The sequence below is a fragment of the Procambarus clarkii genome, chromosome 9 (assembly GCF_040958095.1).
Source record: "Procambarus clarkii isolate CNS0578487 chromosome 9, FALCON_Pclarkii_2.0, whole genome shotgun sequence".
In the NCBI taxonomy this organism is placed as follows: Eukaryota; Metazoa; Arthropoda; class Malacostraca; order Decapoda; family Cambaridae; genus Procambarus; species Procambarus clarkii.
Window position 1 is genome coordinate 13,159,909 of NC_091158.1, and position 15,072 is coordinate 13,174,980.

At 36.5% G+C, this 15,072-nt stretch overlaps 1 protein-coding gene across 3 annotated transcripts; it reads right to left on the reverse strand.

The window, feature by feature from the left end:
• Positions 1-2,606: 2,606 nt before the first annotated feature.
• On the reverse strand, positions 2,607-14,004 carry LOC123766223 (RING finger and transmembrane domain-containing protein 2). 3 transcript variants are annotated; one of them, XM_045755226.2, is made up of 8 exons: positions 13,849-14,004; positions 12,445-12,629; positions 10,627-11,064; positions 9,306-9,436; positions 8,553-8,730; positions 8,133-8,286; positions 3,904-4,119; positions 2,607-3,316 (listed from the first exon to the last, which is right to left on the reverse strand). In XM_045755226.2, exons 2-8 carry the CDS (start codon positions 12,627-12,629, stop codon positions 3,083-3,085), a joined length of 1,536 nt encoding a protein of 511 aa, XP_045611182.1. In that variant the 5' UTR covers positions 13,849-14,004; the 3' UTR covers positions 2,607-3,082. The 3 variants fall into 3 exon arrangements, with proteins under 3 accessions (XP_045611182.1, XP_045611183.1, XP_045611181.1); XM_045755227.2 differs by having other exon boundaries at positions 9,306-9,433; positions 13,765-13,914; XM_045755225.2 differs by having other exon boundaries at positions 13,765-13,913.
• Between the last annotated feature and the right edge of the window lie 1,068 nt (positions 14,005-15,072).

The window sequence follows — 15,072 nt, forward strand, 5'->3', positions numbered from 1 at the left end:
TTTTTTCTTTCTTTTGTCTTCATTTTAGCTTTGATATATTTAATACCTTTAGCCCATCTTCATATTTTTTTTAAGTTTTGGAAGCCATTTAGATGTCTGAGTGCGAGTGTGCTCGCCTATTTGTGTCTACATGATTGAGCTTTTGCCCTTGGACTCAGCCTTTCCAGCCACCTTTTTATATATATTTTTATATGCCCACAGTTGGTAGAAGATTAGAACAAGCTGAGAGAGTAAGGGATGCAGGGAGTGGACTTTTACATGCTTTCTTTGCATCTACAGTACTTACAAATTAGATATACAACTGCCTAGGTTTAGGGGCAGTTGTATCCTAGGCCAAATCCATTCATCAAAAATTTTGAATTCTAGGACCCAAATATTTTATAGGTAAAATATTTTTCGGGCAAAGCGTAGCCCGAAACGCTTTGCGTAATAGTGGCTTTAGGCATTGTATGTACTAGCTCTATCTATGAATGCAACAAATTTTGTATTTCACCTTGTATGTATGTACTTTACCTGAATAGATACTTGTATTTTGTAAACATACCAGCACCCCGTAATTTGATATCAAACCCGAGTCATTTGTGTAACATTTGAAAAATCTAACAGTTTAATTGAATGACTCGTGACAATCATATCAGCCATAACAACTTTAGTTTTATCAGAATTAGTTTAATTAGTAATGAACATCAAGTATTAATAATTAATTTACCACAGGTGCTACTAAATATTATTTGAATTACTGTATGTTGAATTTTATTGTTATATCTGTTACAGGATGACTTTAGCATTAAAAAAAAAGATTATAAAAGACTTTGACCAAACAGTAAGATAATCAAATATTCCAATTAGTTAGGGAAATAAAGGAAGGTATACTTTATATAGACACAAGAGAATACTGTAGTTGATTAAATTCAAATAAAAAATCTTATTTAGTCAATTTGTAGAATTGTGCAACAACCATACATAATCATTTCCAATGTGCCATTTTATCAGTGTAATACAGGGTGGCATTCAATGTTTGTTTTTTACTGCATTAATAATCATATTGGCCATTTTAATTTTAATGAAAATTACTGCTGAAAATTTATAATGGTCAAACTCAATGCAATAGCAAATGTTACTTTGAATACTGTACTCTACTAATATTTTTGCCAAAATTGTAAATTATATTTTGTAGTACTGTACTTAAATGTAATAAACTTCTAGGATGTAATCATTATGTTCATTAACATTGGCACGTGTTGATTTTTTTGGAAAATGAAAGTTTGTGCCTTGCATATTGATTACAGTAGGCTGCTGTACATTGCTTACACCATACATGTGGTCCCGAAAGTACAGTCACTTTTCTGGCACATGCCACTACCACACAATATACAGATTAATAATTGTACAAGATGCTCTTTCAGACTGATAAAAACTAAATCACTGCCAATTACATTTCATGCTTATCATTTAAGCACTAAAAACTACAGACCTTAGGAAATATTAATTATTTAAGTACACAGTGAAAATCAAATGAAGCCTCACATTTATATACAGTAATGTCCAGTCAAAACTCTTTTAATCCCAAATACTAGGGTTTCTCCTCTACCTCACAAAAGGACATAATTCACCCCAACAAAAATGTACTGTATGGTACAATAAGTAACAGAAATATTAAAATTCACACCCAATATAAAATTAAACAAGCATAATTAAACAATTATCACTACTACTCACTCAGAATTCCGTGCTAAACAGTATTATATTCTACTTAATTCCAGGTGTCTAGGCATTTTCCAAATCATGTAACATTCCATTGGGTCCTCTGACCTTGAAACTGGCGAGTGTTCCTATCTGTTGGTGACAGAATCAAATGTCACCACAAATAGAGTACAATAAAAACTGCATAGTACAGTGGAAACTCCCATTATCTGCATCAATCTTGGATTATTCGGACATAGAAATTTCTGGTTCTTCACACCCATTAGCTAGAGCATGTACAGCTAATGGGGGATTATTCTCCATTATCTGTAATGTCTTGGTGCAATTTGGCAGCAGAGGTCACTTACTTATACCAAATTACAACAAAATTTAAATGATTTACTACACATATGTTGGTGGATTCCTGTTAAAACATCTATTACAGGTATTTTTTCACATGTCAATAAAAACAAATATCAAAATATAAAAAAAATTTCACAACCTTCATTTGATTATGTAGCTTTTCGGTTATGTGAACATCCAGAGATATCAACTGGTCTGGGTAATTGAAGTCACATTGTACTGCAATAAAGTATATTGAATTCAATCTTCAAACTTGGAGTTAGATTTTGAATGTAAATCCTTCATTGATAAAAAGACTCGCTTACCATTACTATTATGCTACAATGATTAAAGGCAAATTTGTTGAGTATTTTCCTCATTATAGATGTAAAATAAACAACAACAAAATCAATGTAGAGGTGGGGGAGGGGGTAACTAGAAGATAATTAATTTTGAGTTGTATTTTGCAACTAACACGCACAACATAAAATTACTAGACGGGTATATCCTTCTGTTGCATTTATGGAGATAGTCTATGAATTGGGAACACTAATTACCTGGTATTGAATGACACTCAAAAGCTGTTTTAATTTACCTTTTTATTTTTATATTTTTTTAAACTAAAAAAAATTTTTGAACAATTTTTCATGGTATAGTATATATAGAGAGAACACATCTTTATTACAACAAAAATTAAAAATTTAAAAATCCAGACAGTACAGTATGTATACTGTTTGTAATTACATTATTATAATATGTGTCTTTGGAACATTTTTGGCCTGGAATTAAGCTACTTGGGCCATATTTCCTATTATAAAATGGGAAAACTTTTTTTTTTTTTACAGAAAATGTATTAAAACCCAACTACAACCTTTTTCTGACCCCATATTGACCCAAGATGGAACCAGAGTTGAAATGGAAGCATCACAATAAAAAGGTTAAGAACAACACCATAATAACAGAAACAAATTTAAAAATCTTCTCTGAAATTAATGCAATTTAGGTTTTAGGATATGTAACATAGCATCCACATGTCTTTGTTTACCATCATTTCACATTAATAGAGTTGAAGAAAATGCGAAGTGCTGCCATCTCTCCAAGCTGGATCATCTGCTACCTGCGTTCTGCACATTGGGCAGGTTCGTTCTCGGTCAAACCAAGTGACAACACACTGTTCACAAAATATATGCTTACATCTGAGCATGGTTGGTAGAAGGAAATCATCATGACAAATTGGGCACAGGCCTCCAGCATCTTCAAGCTGAGATTTGCTTGGAGTGCAACCATAATTCTGTGAAAATTAAAAATATTATGATATATTTTAAAGTATTGTACATGTACTGTCATATTTTACCATTGCAAAGATATAGAAAGGGGTATCTAAGAGATAACTCAATCCTGCAGGCACAAATATTAAAATACACACACACACACACACACACACACACACACACACACACACACACACACACACACACACACACACACACACACACACACACACACTCGCTCACTTTAGGCTGGTACCAAGGTCCACCCAGGTCAAATATTTTATTGTCTTTCCCAGGATGCTACCCCACAATAGTTGCCCAATTCCTGGGTACCTAGTTACCTAGGTGAACAGAGATATTAGGTGAAAGGAAACATGCCTAACGATTTCTGTCTTGCCCAGGAATCAAACTCGGGATCCTCAATTGTGATTCAACAAAGAAGCCAACTGTACTACAAGACCCTAATATTACTAGGGGTGAACTAACTTTAAGTAAATTTAAGAGCAGTAATAAATTAACCAATATACAAGCACTGAACTTAACATTTTACTAAATTTTTACAACAAATATTATTAGAAAATATCTCAGATTAAGAAAAAACACTTACCACACTATGAATAAATTTGACAATTGCAGACTGAAAGCACTTCATTTTGGCTACGATGTCAGGACCCTTACAAACCATGTAAGTAGCTGACAGGAAAACCCCAAGTACTTTTCGTGGTCCAGCATATCCATCAAGCAGATATGACAGCCAAGGCTGGATGGGAGCCAAGGATCGATATAACTGTGAACCCATCTCAACCACCAAGAAGTATTTGCCCTGCAAAGCAAATCAGATATAACAAATTATATATCTAAATTGAAAATACAATAATTATTAATCAACAAATTCCTGATAATAAAATGGCAAAACTTCTAAAAATTTTAAAATTATATAATAGTATAACATGTCATTTTAAGTTAGTATTAGAATGCTTCTTTTGTTAGTCTGTGTTAACAAAATAGCATATCCGTGGACAGTCTAGAAACTTTGATGGTGTCATGTGACTATTTTGGCCAATGAGGTACACACTCACCACACCAAATATTACTGGCTGCAATATCAGAGCACCACATATAAACGACAAAGACAAACACAATCATTCCAGCCTCTGGAGCCTGGTACTTAGGTGTGTCAAGTGCCATTCTTCTACAGGAATACTATCAACAATTGTGGAATTTCTCCAACATAAGAGGAATGCAGGAAGACTGATGTTGATGTGAAACCACACATTATGAAACCTTAATAGTTGTTTGGGTGAGAGTGCAATCAAAAGCACTCCACCACCAGCTGTAACCAATGTTGTTAGGGAAAGAAGCACTCCTGTAGTGAAGAGGTGGTTATACCCTACTGCCAAGGAAGGATCAAGAAATAGTGCATTCTCTTCCATGAAAGAAGCACCAGAGAAATTTACCCGAGGGCCACTAAGGTCCCCTCCCCTCCCCCCACATTAGTCCTGATAATTTTTTCAATGTTTATTGTAAATTCAGCACTGTTTTGGCATTTATGGCTTCTGTAGCCATAAATGATGCTAGGCAGCTCTATGGGTTTAAACCAAATGTGAAAAATCATCTTCTGTTTTCTGTTCTGCATTGTGGCTTGTTGACCTTGAAACCGTTGCCCCCTTGTTTGCATTGCATGTGACCTTATGAAAATGGGTCTGGCTCAATATCCTCCAAATTATTCAGTATTTTAAAAGTTTCGATGAGATTTGCCCTGCCAGGTCTGGTTTGAGGTGCTGTTAGTCCTCAAACGTTCCTGGTATGAGAGTCAACTTAGTTCTCGAATGATTTTTGTTGCCCAGCTTGGGCAACAAAATGAACTGAAACAAACCCAGTTTATTGCAGTGAGAGATTCGATGCAACCAGAGATGCCTACAGTATGCATGTCCCATGCTCTATAGCTAATTTCACATTGTAATATAGATTGAAATTAAAATTTTGCAGACAACTACCAAATAAATATGTCTGTAAATAAATTTAACCACACATCTAGCTCATTTCTCCTATACCCAGCCCCATAACTCCTTTTCAAACGGTAACCGGGCCATATCTGAGTAAGTAAGTAATTGTCAAAAGAAGGCACCAAGCTGGAAGGCCATGTCGTACCATCAAATGTGCAGAATAATCATAGTGCACTAAATATCACTAAGGATGCCAATATGAGAACAGAAATGCATAAGGCGAATGATATCAAAGGGATCCGATTCACCAAGAATTCTAGCGAGGGACAAGTGACCGCTAGGGACGGTCGGGAAGCAAGACACACGTTCGTCCTGGAAGTCAGGACATTCAACAAAGATATGTATGACTGTAAGTGGGACAATGCAGCATGGACAATAAGGAGTAGGACGGCGCCCCATTAAGTGCTTGTGAGGTAAACAATTATGGCCAATACGCAACCTCACCAGAGCCGTTTCCCACTGCCAGTGATGGTGGTAGGCCATGGGAACACACTACTTGAAAGAGCATGCGGTTTGTTACCAGTAACAGAAGACCAACAACCTTGCCAATGAGCAAGGATGAAGGAATGAATAACTGGGTAAAAGTCGGAATAAAAGGAGAGAAAACAACAACAGAGAAGAACAAAGAAACAAAGGCAAAGAAGAACACAGTATACTAAAGAAGATAAGGATCAGAGAAATCAGGGTTAGGGGGCATAGGTAAATTGAGCAAGAATGATGGAGTTAAGGGAGCGGGAGGACAGACCAAAGGCAGGCAGAGAGGGTCCGAAGCAGGAGGAGGCAATGGAGAGGGGCAGTCAAGGGAAGCAGGGGGAGGGGGGTGGGGGCAGAAACAAACCTCTGCAAGGGCAGTAACCAAGAAAGATCGAAGGCTAAAGGTACCACTATAGCTGGGACAGGGTGCCCAACCACCGAAAAGGGAGGGGGATGCAATGAGAGTCGAAGGCGGAGGGTAGGGAAGAATGTGATGCCTTCTTACCTGCCGGGGAAGAAGAAGGAGAGGAGCCAGGCTTACGTTTCTGACTTAAAGAGACAGACGTGCCAGCAACAATGTACCAGGCGAGTCTCTAGTGCCTCAACAGGAGAAGGAGAATGGGAGCAAACAACATGAAGATTGCCAGGAGGATGATGGACAACAGCCTGGACAGACAGACGGTGTGGAGGGCCCAGAGACAGGGAAGAGGGCTGGGAAGAAGGATCAGGGGGAGATGGGAAAGAAGACACAGGAGATGTGGCAGACTGGGAAGGAAGGAGGAAAACACCAGATGGAGAACCAGGAGGACCCCATTGTTGTCCAGAACATAAAGAAACAGGGGAGGCGGCGGTGGGCGTGTCCGCGTCTAAGGCCTGGAAACGGTTGTGAGACTGAGAAAGGAGGGAAGGGCGAGGAGAGGTGAAATGCAGCACACGAGCATAAGATACACAAGCGAAAGAGGAGAGAGGAGAGATGGTGGACTTGGCGTATTGCCTCAGGAAAAGACAAGCGATTGCGGTGCTTCAAACTGAGGATGGCTTCCTCAAATTTGTAGTGTATACATGTGCAGGAGAAGGTAGAGTGGGCATTACCGCAATTGAGGCAGCAATCCTGAGAAGAAGAGCACACATGGGGCATAGGGAAAAAAAAGGTCTGTTCAGTTTCCATGCAGCATCAATTCTAAAAGTCTGGTGCCTGGAACCAAGGGATATCACCTACCAGGGCAGCCAGGGAAGGTCGAGCACTGGCCAGTGCAGGAAGAGGGCAGCCAGGGAAGGTCGAGCACTGGCCAGTGCAGGAAGAGGGCAGCCAGGGAAGGTCGAGCACTGGCCAGTGCAGGAAGAGGGCAGCCAGGGAAGGTCGAGCACTGGCCAGTGCAGGAAGAGGGCAGCAGTGCTTCCCCTTTTTAACAGGGAAGTCCTACTGCCTCATCCATTCTCTCACACTGGTGCAAAGGCCCCATTCTCCCTTTAGCCCCAGCCTGGACACCCAATCATCCACTTAGGGCAGCTCCTCACAGGCGACCCTTCCAGCGAGTGGTCAATTGACTAACAAGCCCCCTACATTTGTGCTCGTTTGCATGTATAACTTTGTACAACATTCTGTACAACGAGAGGTAGGAAAGGGGGTGAAGGTAACCCTCAACGGTCCCTGGGAGGTGTATGCAAGCCCCCTCACTACGACAAAGAAACACTATGGAGGGGGCATATCTGAGTGAACAAAAACCTTGCCAACTCAAAAAAAAAAAAAAAAAAAAAAAAATTGGTTTTAAATATTTCCAATTGCTTTCTCAAGGCTCCAACTGTTTCTTGTAATGTTGAGCCCATCTAGAAAAATTATCAAAAAAAATGTGATTTGGAGCCACATTAAATGTGTTACCATTTATACCCTTATATTTCCCACGGTCTATTTGCTGCTTTCATTGAGCAAAATTTTAATTTCACCCTGTCATATGAAGGACAACTTCCAAGAGAACCTGTCTATAAAGAGACTCAACTACACCTAGCATATTATGATCTTGCCTCAAAATCTTATTTTCAATGGAAAAAGGGGTCCATAACAAAAACCTCTGCAGCAGAAAAAAAAGCAAAGAATTTGGGTTTAAGTATGCTCCGTGACTTTCCAGTCACCAACTATTAGTTGTAATGTTGCCTCCATCTGTGAACTCAGTCCCAACATCCTAAGCAAATTCACAAATTTTTATTAATCAAATCCACAAATTTTATGAATTTTTATATGAATATGATATCTTTACAATTGATTTCCACTCATGTTTCAAGATGTTATTATAGTACTTGTTTAGTTTAGTTTAGTATAATTTAGTATAGTTTAGCCTCATACTGTTAAAAGTCATACCCTATTCTGGTAGTGCATGATGGAATGCGGCATAAGAGTAATGACTGTCTTCACAAGCACCGTCACTAGCTTGAGAACATAGTCGGACACAATGACAATCCACATGAGGTCCATAACTCCATACCCCTCATGGTCGGGAGGAATTAGCAGAGCACTATAACAATAAATGCAAAATGTATATTAGACACAAATTTTAACGCGAACTTTTGATTACATTATACAAATTTAAATGGCAAACAGTTTACAGCTGTCAAGAAAACACAGACTTTTAAAAAAACTACAACATTTATTTAAACACACACACTACTCTTGCATGGATAACAAAAATATAGGATCAAAATTAAACAGTGAATTTTATTGCCTAAAATTTTGTTAAACAATTTTGTTTGCAAGTAAATTTTATAATTGTAGTATCTTTACCTGTAGAACAACTTGTCATTTCGGTACGAGTAGTAGAGAAAGAACACACCAGCTGGTAGGTTCACTAGCAATGCCAGAAGTGGTTTGATGGGACGTCTACCCTGTTGGGCTACTGCCTTCTTCACAATATTGTTACTCCATAAAAACCCAACAATTAATGTTAGGATGACCATCAGCCCTGCAGGAATTGAGAGTTTTGTAGACTCCATTATTAAGCTCTTTGCTTAGCAAATTATCTAAAGGAAACAAATATAAAGATTATGTTCATTTTCTTTTTACAGCTATATAGACCAGTAATGTATGCACATTTCTATATTTTTTGTATGTTTAAAAATAAATGAGGAATGTTGAAATGTCTAAAGTCACATATTCAGTGCTATGATACATCATTTGTTATCCATACTTTTTTTCTATCTTTACTCTAAAACATGCATTTGAAAACTTCTTAACATCATGTTTGTCATAAAAAAAGTTTAAACATCTTAAGCATCACTGAACAGGGGCTTAAAAGGCCCAGAATGTTTACCATTGGGTATGTGGCAAGGAGTCGGACTGCTATAGTGCTAAAATGTCTACGGGAAAACAGAATATAAAACAAATCGCTGTGTCAAATAAGCATCAAGCACAGCAATGAGAAATTACTTGAATGAATCCATATCAGAGCAAAAGGAAGTTACAGTATTATAAAGTAACAAAAAGAAATTATAAATTCCAAAACAGATTAAACTGAAGAGCGAAATATAAATGTCTTACCAGTCACATGATCAAACACAGCTTTGGCAAGAATTATGAAGAAAAAGATACAGTATTGCCAGGCGACCAAGAGTCCACTCCGAACCTCTGGGAACTGGCTGAGCAGCTCCGTCAAAGATTCACCGTCACTACTATCAAAACAAAATGATGAGTCACATTTAAGTAACATTAGACTAAGTCAATGAAAAGTTATTTAATATTCAAAATACATCTCCCACTTGCCAAATAAGCTCCTCACTGTGAACTCCTCTGTAATTCACTTATTATTATTATTATTATAATAATAATTTATTTAGGAACAGTACATACTGTACATAGTTGCAGAGTTACAAACATTCTGTTAGATTTAAAGATAGAGGTAGTACATACAATACCTAAAGCCACTAGTACGCATAGTGTTTCGGGCAAGCGCATAGCGTTTCGATCTTACTTGGTAAGATCAATAATAGTATGCAGAAAGTAAGCAACAGTATTATTATGGAACATTATATACAGTACTGTACCCTGTTATTATTGCATTTTTTCCACAAATGCTATATTTCTTCTCACCAAGGTGGATAAATATGGAAAGAGAAACTGCCACGTGGCACCCCACCTCAACGTTCAGCACCAACACCACCCACCACAACCTTCAGCGAGCAAAATATTGGAATTTCATGAATCCACTACAGATAAACCGCAATCCGTAGACAATTTTATGATATTTGTGCTTTCTGAAGCTAATTAACAAAATAAGAAATTTTTTAATTTTGTATATATTTTTATGCTTATGAGGAGCAAAGTACAGAATATTGGCATGAGGTTTGAGGGTTAAAACAGTATATAATATAATGCAGTTTTAAGTGGGAAGCAAATCTGCATTGCATGATCTTTATGTCTTGAAATATATAATGGCTTACATACTGATATTTAGATATGTTGCTTCCCATGGGAACTCAATTTCTTGGGGGAGGGGTGGGGGTGGGGGAGTTGGCATTGAATAGTTATATTCAAAATCATTTAAACTGCATCTAAATGTTAAATACAGTACAACACATCTGAAAGAGAACTGTAATTTTTTAATGAATTCCACTTGCTAATTTTAATAAAATGGAAGTAAAGAAGATGCTGCCTACTTGGGAGAAGATAATCTGAAGTTATACTAATATCTTTAATGACAATGCTTCAAAAATAAAAACTCTACTGTTCCCAAAGTGAAACAGATTGAATATGCTCAGATATTTAATAAACTATTAGTTACATAAAAGTATGCTTTTATAAACTTCCTTATTAATTATATAAAATAGTATGTTTACATTAAATAACAAATAAACAAACTTACCGGTTGGGAGAGGCACCAGTGCCATCCCCACCAGTTGTATCTGCAACATTCCCAATTTCTCCTACAGGTGCAGCTACATCTGAATTTCCATTTGATAACAGGGGATTTGCTTCAGCAGAAATAGTGAAGGAACTTTCATTCTCAGTGGCATTGGAGGCACCTGAAGAAGCAGTAACATTCTCAGCAGTATGGTTAGAAGTATGTTGTTCAGGATGTGCCAACTGTGAGAGAGCTGAAATGCCAGGAATGTTTGGGGAATGTCTAACTGGACTGTCACCAGACTCTATGTCAATAATGACATTATGTCTGCCCTCAGTTCCTCTTCCTTCCCTATTAGTTTCAGCATGTAAGTCTGGTGGGGGAATGTAAAGATGTGCTTGCTCTTCACCTTCGTGCTGAGGTCTTCTGGACTGAATACTATGTTGTTGCTGGTGAAGCCTATTTGGAGGAAATAATATAAAGTTATATACAACTACAGAAACTTTATAAATGAGAAAATCCAACTTACCAAGAATTGCTGACAATTTTTTTTATAATTACGATAAATTATATAAAACATACTTTTCTATGTGATATTTATATCAAAATGTGCAAATAATTATCTCTGGATTAGGACACTATGGACTTATTGGACAGTACTGTATCTGGTTTCAATGAATTATGATAATTGGGGTGCATCTGTGTATATTTCTGTATACACACACAAAAACATGAAACCATTCTTTTTAATATGCTTCAAGAAATAGGCATTTCTACCTCCAGCACCTAAAAATCTGGCAGAGTTAACACAAAAGATCATTCAGAGCATGGCACTCATGCTCCATAAAACAAGGTCCCCTTTGGAAAGAACTGTGATAGTGTGGGGGCAACATGCTGCACTGGCACAACAGAAATCTTTCCAAACATTGTACACAATTACTACAGACAGTTCATTCATAAACAATCTTAAGCCTTCCAAACCATATTTGGCGCACAATGCCAAAGTTGTACTGTACTGTACAGTACAACTAAGTTGTGCAGTACTCTCACAAACTTCCAGTTGCTAATCTGGGCACTAGTCCCTGACTGCCACCAGATAGCAGCACCAGCATCGACTTCAGATCATCTAACTTGAGCCATCACATTCTTCTCAACACTTCCCTGTGATGAGCAGGTTTGAGACAAGATTCAGTTAAGTGTTTTTCTTTTCATCCGGAGAAACCTCATTTTCATCCTTGCAAAATTTAGTTTATCTCTGCAGTGAGTTTATGTTATACACTTGTTAAGGTACAGTATGCTTAATTAGAACATTTCTTGTGTGTGTGCGAAGAACATAAGAATTCAGGAAACTGCAGAGGGCCTACTGACCCATGTGAGGCAGATCCTAGTTACATCCAACCACAGTTATTCATATATCTGTCTAAACTAAGCTTGAAAAGCTCAAGAAATCTTGCATTTGTCATGTATGACTTTAATTTTTATAATTGTTTATTCACTTTCGATAACTACTAATCTAGTCAATTTTTCTTGACTAGAAAAATTAAAGGTCTTCATAAATTAAAATTTATGAACACCTCCAAAAATTTGTTCAACTGCAGGTAGAATACCAAGTCCTACTGAAAGTATTTCATAAGGTACTTAAAAAGGTAATTATCAGAAGAATGCACAATGCCATTACAAACATGTAGCTTTCAAAAGACATATGAGGATAAGGATTTGGGATAAAATGGAGAGAAGGAATGGTGCTAGTGCAAATATTGACGTCGTCACTCTACATATATACACATACATTGTATATGCATAGTTCAACAGTACATATATACAGTATACATATAGTACCTGCGAGCGTAAGTACTGAGTGTTCTCTGACGTGTGTGCGCTACAAGAGGTCGCAGAGATGTAAACACTTGGCGCCAAGTGTTAGTCTGGAGACGGCTGGTGAGGGCAACTGGAAACACTGATCTCTCCATTCTATTCACTTCCTCTGCATCCACAATCGGTCGCCCATGGCCAGCCATTTCCATCTGTGTAATTAATAATTAATATTTTATGAAAAATATTATCAAATCTCATCACCTAGGATGATTATAAAATCAGGGAAACCATAATGTTTCACACAATTCAACTTCTAACAGTGGAAAAATAAAAAAAAATGTCGCATAGCCTACAAAGTCTTACGTACTTCTGCAATTTAATTAGTCACCCCCTTAAAGACGATATGTTCTGATGGTTAGAAAGCTATAGATATTCTTATAGCTAGACAGCAATTCATTATTATTTTATCATATTAGGAAACACATTGGCATTTCACATTAATAAGTAATTCCTATAAACATGTAGATTTTAATATACCATAATGGCTGCCATGATACTGGTGTATAGCAATATTCCTAGAGTAGGAGAAAATGATACTTCTTAATAATCTAATAAACATAAGCTCATACAGTATTATGCATTCTTTAAATATTAACCAAATTAAATTCATAGTCGATTTTCTTGCACTGAAGTAAATATTTATTTATATATAATCAACAGATCTCAAACGAAGAATAGAGTTTAACTCTTTGTCCACAAAAAACATAACTCTTTGTCCACAAAAAACATTATTATAGTTGCTTGTCAGTTTTGACCGTTCAGTGTGACAAAACTACCTGTGTCCAAGAGTCTAGGCTAAAAAAAAAAAAAAAAAAAAAAAATAAAGTTTTTATATCTTATAAACCAGATCCTCTCGTCATAATAAATAGCCAAGTATGTGCAGCCATCTGTTGGTGATAAAATCATATGCCACTTTTCAGGGTTAAAAAAAAAAACTAACAATGATTCTTTCTAGCAGCACCCTAAAACAACCTACTCATGCCTATTTATAAGAAATAAACAAAAAAAAAACTGTACAGTATGTAGAACTTTAATAATAGATAACATGTTGCCTGTAAGGGCTTTATCTGAAGCCAAACTAACCACATCACTCCCAACCTCCCACACATTTATAAATGGCTTTTACAAGCATTAAAACTAATTATTATTATTAAAATAAAACAAAACAAATATGGGCCCTGATAATGATCACGAAACTACTGTCCCACCCCATGAGCTTAGAATAGTATTTTCCCGCACAATAAACATTAGCAGATAACTGGAGAAACTTCGTAACCTTCTTACCTCGACTAGTGATATTAAAAATGTCGCTCAAGTGCAAGAAATATGGGAGTAATTGTGAGAAATAAGGTGGAAGACGCCACACACCTGATGCAACACCTTCGCCTCCGCTGTAGCCCATGACGGGAGTAAACATGTCGCATTCGTTGCCAATTTAATGCTTTAAATACATAACTAATGTCACAATAGTTCAAATAAAACCATCAGGATTAATTACGTTATTCAGTTAAAACTAAACTTATTTTACGTTATTATTTCCATTTGCAGTCGCGTTATTTAAGCAATTTGTGAATGTGAGACAAACCCAGTGACCTTCCAGCATTATATAACAACACGGACAAAAAATTCTAATAATAAAATTAATAATAATAAATAATAATAATAAATAATAATAATAATAATAATAATAATAATAATAATAATAATAATAATAATAATAATAATAACAATACCAATAATAATAATAATAATAATAATAATAATAATAATTAGTTTAGTTCATTTATTATGCACCCCATACCCATCCTGTGGGCGGTAGTGGAAAAGGTTACATGAGCCATAAAAGGCTCAGGGACTGAACCACAAAATTCATGTAGCTAAGCAAGTTATAGTCTGATAAGCTAGTTACACAGTTCAATTATATTATATGACCAATAGGTTCAAAAACAACCACAAGTACAATCTCTATGCTAAGCAACTGATGTGGTGAGCTAGTTTCATAATTTAATTTGCTTATAATGAACACCCCATGCAGTGGGCGTCGGATGAAAGGTTAGAAGAGCAATTGTACAGTAGTTTATTTACATTAATAACAGAATGGAAATACAAGGGTGTAGTTGCAGTGAAAAAGCTATGGACTCGTAAAAAAGGGGGACGCCACAATGTGTTATTTCTGTCCTAATGTGTTAGCGAATAAAATGTGTAATGAATTAACCGTTAACTTAACATTTATTTTACAATTTACAGTTTACTATATAGCTTGTTACTCATTTTGTATTTTCAAAGCTTTTTTGACGCCTTAAAGTATTATGATTTATCATCCCGAAGAGCGAAATAACTATACAAATTTATGATTAAAAGCGCTCATAATAATGTCGACCACAGCTAGAGTAATGCTATCACATCCCTAAGATTCATAACCACCGCTGGTACCACAAGGTCGTTACTACAGACCCGTTGTATTTATGTTTGGCCCTTGTATCATGGTGGAACTGGCAACCCGTCCTCCTTTATAGCATGTTGTTATAGATTCAGCTACTCGGAACAAGTTCCAAGTAGCACGGGCTATGGTGAGCCCGTAACTTACTTGGC